Source organism: Haliaeetus leucocephalus, unplaced genomic scaffold (assembly GCF_000737465.1).
Source record: "Haliaeetus leucocephalus isolate CR32 unplaced genomic scaffold, Haliaeetus_leucocephalus-4.0 Scaffold848, whole genome shotgun sequence".
NCBI classification, from domain to species: Eukaryota; Metazoa; Chordata; class Aves; order Accipitriformes; family Accipitridae; genus Haliaeetus; species Haliaeetus leucocephalus.
The window spans coordinates 18,007,523-18,013,522 of NW_010973284.1; the positions used below are offsets into that span (position 1 = coordinate 18,007,523).

At 35.1% G+C, this 6,000-nt stretch overlaps 1 protein-coding gene across 3 annotated transcripts in view; it reads left to right on the forward strand.

Moving 5' to 3' along the window:
• The window catches only part of PTBP2 (polypyrimidine tract binding protein 2), a 54,885-nt gene extending 49,490 nt beyond the window's left edge, over positions 1-5,395 (forward strand). Inside the window, exons 9-14 of one of the 3 annotated variants that reach the window (XM_010582671.1) lie at positions 807-961; positions 2,415-2,448; positions 2,879-2,971; positions 3,343-3,559; positions 3,662-3,739; positions 3,888-5,395. In XM_010582671.1, coding sequence (XP_010580973.1) covers positions 807-961; positions 2,415-2,448; positions 2,879-2,971; positions 3,343-3,559; positions 3,662-3,739; positions 3,888-4,020 — 710 coding nt within the window. In that variant the 3' untranslated portion in view covers positions 4,021-5,395. The remainder of the gene's footprint in view (positions 1-806; positions 962-2,414; positions 2,449-2,878; positions 2,972-3,342; positions 3,560-3,661; positions 3,740-3,887) is intronic. The other 2 variants (XM_010582672.1, XM_010582673.1) reach the window with 2 other exon arrangements.
• Positions 5,396-6,000: the final 605 nt, after the last annotated feature.

Sequence of the window (6,000 nt, forward strand, 5' to 3'; positions counted from 1 at the left end):
GGAAGTAGTCTTAGGTGCCTAGTGAAAAGTTATATATAGACTGTCTACCTAGCATACTGGAATATTAGTCAAAAGTTGTATTAGCTTAGCGTGATCATATAAGCATTAGAAGTTTTGCCAAAATACTGAAATCTGAGAACCCAGTTGCAGTAAAAGAAAATAAAATACTGAAGTTATATTTCTTTATTGTTTTTTACACATTTTGCTTATGTCGGTGTCCTTTTACTGAACTCTGTGAAATGTAAAAATAAAATTTTGATGAAATATGATAAAGCTGTTCCTGTATAAGCTATGTATAGTGCATATGTGTCACAAGAACCTTTCACAGATCCTGGGAGTAGCACGCTTGCCTAGTACCCCAGTGACTTGACCAGGCAAAACCAGCAGGGCTCTACAGGATGTGAGTTTCCTTGGAAGAAGGAAAAAAAAAAGCACAGCTGAAGGTTTAGCTAATGGTAACATGCGCCTTCAGGGAATCGGATTACAAAAGCCACAGAGCATAATCAGTGGTGCTACCTTCAGTCTTGAATTTACAACGTTGCCTCCTCACCTAGTTCATGCTAAGGCTCTGAGAGATTTTTATTTTTTTTACACCTCATCACTTCTTTGAAGACTTGATCTGAATCAAAAATAATTCTCTTCCTTCTGTTAATTTAACAACCCATTTCACAACCCTTTGGATGACTTTAACAGTAGAATGGTCTGCTTTGTAGAGCATTGTATGCAACACTTGTGCTGATAAAGGTACTTTTATTTTTTTAATGACTTGTGTGTGTTTCGTAAAATATGCTTTATTTTAAAATTAGGGCTTCCTGTTGCAGCTGTTCCAGGAGCTCTGAGTCCTTTGGCTATTCCAAATGCTGCTGCTGCAGCTGCAGCTGCTGCTGCTGGCCGTGTGGGAATGCCTGGAGTTTCAGCTGGTGGCAATACAGTCCTCCTGGTTAGCAATTTAAATGAAGAGGTCAGTGAAACAATTGTAATTGTTGGGTTTTTTTCCTCTTTAGTCACACTTCATTTGTCAGTATTTTATAATTTCTTTGCATTTGGCCTCTTACATTTGGATTTTAAGCTCAACGTATTTTTGCTGTTTTTTAATAATCCCCCAAAGTTAATTTTAAAGCCATTATTGTTAAATACTTTTGTTTTCCCAGGTAGCTAACAACTTAAAATGTCCTTTGATAGTCAGCTACCTATTTTTTGTAAGAAAAATGTGGTAACTACTGCATGTTTGACATTTGAATTGAAAACTTTATTTTTACAAAATAGCAACTATGCTTTCTTTTGCAATTATAATCATGTAAACTAGAATTTCTGTTTTGTTTCTTCTAATTGTTTGCTGTTTCATTTCATGCTTGTATCTCACATTTTAAGGTCTTAATTTATGTGAACTACTCTAACACATTTTTCTTTGAAGGTTCTCCCAAAGATCTTGACGAGGCACTCTTCCAGTCTCTCTTAGTAATTTTTTTCTTTGCAGTTACTCATTTGTCTTTAAAAAATAATAATAAAAAAGTGGCAAAGCATTTTCACCTTAACTGTATCTTTCTTGCTAACTCTGAAATCTAAAAGGGTCTATTTAGTTTTGCGTTTTTACTGTCCTTTACATTTATTTTGATGGCTGTGAAAGCTGGTATGAAATGTGGGAAGTTTGTATCAGTCTAGCTGTTCCATTTTTAACTGGCCTCTGTCACTGTAAATCATTAGCTTTTTTTGTCATCTGGTACTATTTTGTCATCCACAGTCTTGCATGTTAAAATGTTTTAGATCAGAGTGCCATTTTGAAAGATTTTTTTGCCTGCATTTCATAACCAGCCATGCTTATGCAGTTAAAGGTCAAAGTTTAAAGTTTCTATTGCATGCTTTTTTAATTTATTTTCATGTTGAGATGAAATGCTGTAGTTTACTCTTGATATGAATGTACTTTACCCATATTTGTCTTGGGTGACTACATTTTACTCAGTTTTTCTTGTACAGTACATAAACCAACCATTTTCTGACCAAATTCCTGCATTTCCTATGTACTGACCTATATTTTATTTTTTTTTGTTCCCCACTTCCTTATTTTTTTTTCTTCTGCATTGCTGTATTCCCTTCCCCATTTCATCCTTTTCCCTTTTGTGTTCAACTTCCCTTTCCTTGTCTTTACCCAAATTCCCATGCCCTTCCCTGTCTTACCCTTCTCCTCGTCTTTGTCTGTGTTCCCTGTCTTCATTCCCTACGTTCATGCTTCTGTGCTTGAACAAAATGTTCCTCGGACCAACTTGCCCCAATTAACCGCCTTGAAACCATGATCCATGACCACCTCACCATTCTGCGGGAACCACCCTTCGTTATGGATGATCTGTTCATCTCCGCTCTTCCTCGACTCTTCTCTCTTCTTGTCTTACGCTGCTTGCTCTTCTCTCCTTCTAAAGATGGTTACGCCCCAAAGTCTGTTTACCCTCTTCGGTATGTTATTGTTAGCACTATACTTTTATTATTGATTTGATTTTGTTTTGTTTTGTTTTTTTTGTTTCACCTTAATTCTTATTTGTAGCTAGCACTTCAGCTTAAAGTTGAATAGTAAATCTTTTGCTGTTTTTCTTTTGCTGTTTAAAACTCTCCATAGACACAGATTTTCTTTTAATGCATGCTAATATATTTTGCATGGTCTTTAATTTAATATTCATTCACGTAGCTTTGAGGGTTTATCAGAAATTATTCTTTTCAAAATTCACTATTCAAAATCTTTATCTCCTTTATTCATTTGTGAGAATGTTGAGTTTGAGTGAGTGATCTTGTTGCCGTCTGAATGTTCCATTGATATGTCAAAATGTATTACTTAGGTGACTGGCTTTAAAATGAACTTTTTCTTTTGGGTTACTTTGACTTTGAAAAGGTGTTTATGGCGATGTGCAGCGTGTGAAGATTTTATACAATAAGAAAGACAGTGCTCTTATACAGATGGCTGATGGAAACCAGTCACAGCTGGGTAAGATTACTTTTCTGTTGTATTCCCATTAGTCTAAGTACTTGAAATTATGCTGTGTAAAATCAGGTGAACTAAGCATGTTTACATTTGTCAGTTTGTCTTGGATCCTGGTTACCCTCAAGATCCAAAATCTTACTGCGTGCACTTGTATTCCAGAAGGTCTGCACAGTAACCTAAATGAATTCAACAGCTGAATCACATGTGATGGTCTTTAAGTACTCATGCAGATTCTGCAGACCTAGTTCTTGATTCCAGTCTTTTAGCACGTTGACCCTTTGATTTGCTTGGGTGTTTTTCTTGTTCACTTGTGTGATGTATCACAAGCTATTGAAAATTAACACTGAATTGAGTAAACTTCCTGTCTTTTTCAGCCATGAGCCATCTTAATGGACAAAAAATGTATGGAAAGATTATTCGGGTTACCCTTTCTAAACATCAGACAGTACAACTACCTCGAGAGGGACTCGATGACCAAGGGCTGACTAAGGATTTTGGCAATTCACCTTTGCATCGCTTCAAGAAACCTGGTTCAAAAAACTTTCAAAATATATTCCCTCCTTCTGCAACACTTCATCTATCCAATATTCCGTAAGTGTTGGCTGTCAGTAAGCTAGTAGTATTAACGTGAGTCACAACACACTGAACTGATTAATAATTTCTTGCTTATGCTTATTTTCTTTCTGTCTGTAGACCATCAGTAGCAGAAGAGGATCTACGCACATTGTTTGCTAACACTGGAGGCACTGTGAAAGCATTTAAATTTTTTCAGTAAGTATCTTTTCTGTACATAGCTCTAACAAAAGACTGCCTAAGTGCATTTTTGCAGCATGGCTTAAGGAAAAGTGCCTAGAGGATAGAAAACATTAGGAGCAACCCCTGTAGTGTTCGAGTTCCTAATGCCATTATTTTGTTTCAGAAGAGATCACAAGATGGCACTTCTTCAGATGTCAACAGTAGAAGAAGCTATTCAGGCTTTGATTGATCTTCACAATTACAATCTGGGAGAAAATCACCATCTGAGAGTTTCTTTCTCTAAGTCAACTATTTAAAAAGGCAGATTGAAAGTGAGGGTGTATTGCATTGTTTGGTGTTGTCACCTATTGACTGTTCAGAAAAGTGGGGACCAGAGTTTGTCTTCTGTTGTCTTTTTCTTTTTTTTTTTCCCCATGCTGTTATCATTCCTTGGTTGTTTTAAAAAATAAAAAATAAAAAAAAATTAAAAAGCAGTGATACTAACTGCTGTTGTTCAACTGTTGTTTGGATAAACCATCATTTTGTTTAAAAGACTTCAAGTTAATACCACAGTTTTTCAACTTAGTTGACGTACGTGCCTTAAAAAGGAAAACTAGTACTGCTGGAATTGCATAACTAGTAAAAAGCAAATTTGGTTGTCTGGGGCACATTGTTACATGATAATTTAAATATGTTTAGGCAGGGGTGTGTAAAAAGGTTAAGCTTTTGTTTCTCCTGCTTGATAGATTTCTTTATCTTCTGGCTTTTCACTTACTTTTCTCTTTAATTGGATAAGATGCATTATGCTGAAAGAGTAAAATGACATTATTTGATTTCTGTTACTTTTTGCTTTGTGCTCTTTTTTTCAAAAGGCCTTTTGTATTTCATGGTTCTGGTCTAGATTCAGTTATGAATGTAGGCATTAGTTAAAATTAACAAGGTACAGAATATTAATTTCTTAAAGGACAAAAAGTGACTTCTGTGACTTTGAGCCCTACGTGAAAAGCATTGTGGAATCTTAACCTTTTTGTACACACTCTTGTGGGATGTATCATATAAATGTCAGCACTAAGTAATGTCTTGTTTGTGGCTGAATATTTTTCGTAGATGTTTGGAGTTGACATGACTTATGTGCATTTCAATATATATTGCCATCTTTAGTTTGTAATTAAGATATGGAATATGGTTGTGGATTTCTGAGCATGTACAGACTGGTCAAGCTAGTTCAGGAAATGGTGCATGTATTTTTCAATGATGAAGAAAGTTTGCTGCAAATGCTTGCAGGAGATCTTGTGGCAGTTTTCTAAAACTGACAACCAGGTGGGACCAAAGTTTATGTGCCTTTAGTCTTAATTTACCTTGCATTGTAATATTCAGTTTTAATAAATCTCTTCAAAATATTTTGTATTTAGAAATTGATCTGACTTTACTATAAACATGGCTCAGAATCTACAGATCCAGTTAATTTGAAAGCAGTTCTCTGTCAGTCTGAACTGTTACCTTGATTCTGTTTAAATGACCAATACTTTTTGAAATTGATGTACTTAGTTTCAGGATTCATAGATTCTGTTGTCTATGTAGGAAAAAAAAAGGTCATGTATATTTTCTATTAGTTGAGTTTTTACATCTTTAGAATTGTAAAATTCAGTATAGTTTGAAAGTGGCACAATTAAAAATTAATTTTCTAACAAAGTTGGGAGGTTTGACGGTTGTTTAATTTCATTCTGTGTGTACTCTGCTTACCTCTGTAGCATGCTCAATAAACACTTCTGTAGCTCTGTATTCACCTTTTCTGTCTTTCTCTGCTGCTTTCTATCTCTCCTTTTCTTTGTTTTTCACTTCTACTGTGCTTCTAAATTCATGTTTATTCTCTGCCAGGGTGGGAAAAGCATAATATTAAAAAATACAATTTATGGCTTTTTACCATAAATCTGATGCTGTGAAAAATACCAGCTCTTTACTTTCAGAAAGATAGTGACCCCTTTGCAGGCATATGTGCATATTAAACATTTCCCACCCTGTTATAACTTACTGCTTTAAAGACATAACCTTTATTGTAGTTCGTTAGCTCTCTCTTTCTATCTTTTTAGTTTTTTAAGCAGATTTATGCACTAATAGATCTCTCAGGTTTGCCATGCTCTCTTGCTGCAGTTTCATCTTTCATTTTTTTTGTGTCTGCTAAAGATTTTCTACTAATTGTACAGTATACTCATGGGTTGAAGTAACAAAGTCTTTAACATTAGATTAGCGGACCATACATATTCCAGACCAGGATGTTTTACCTTTTCAGAGACATG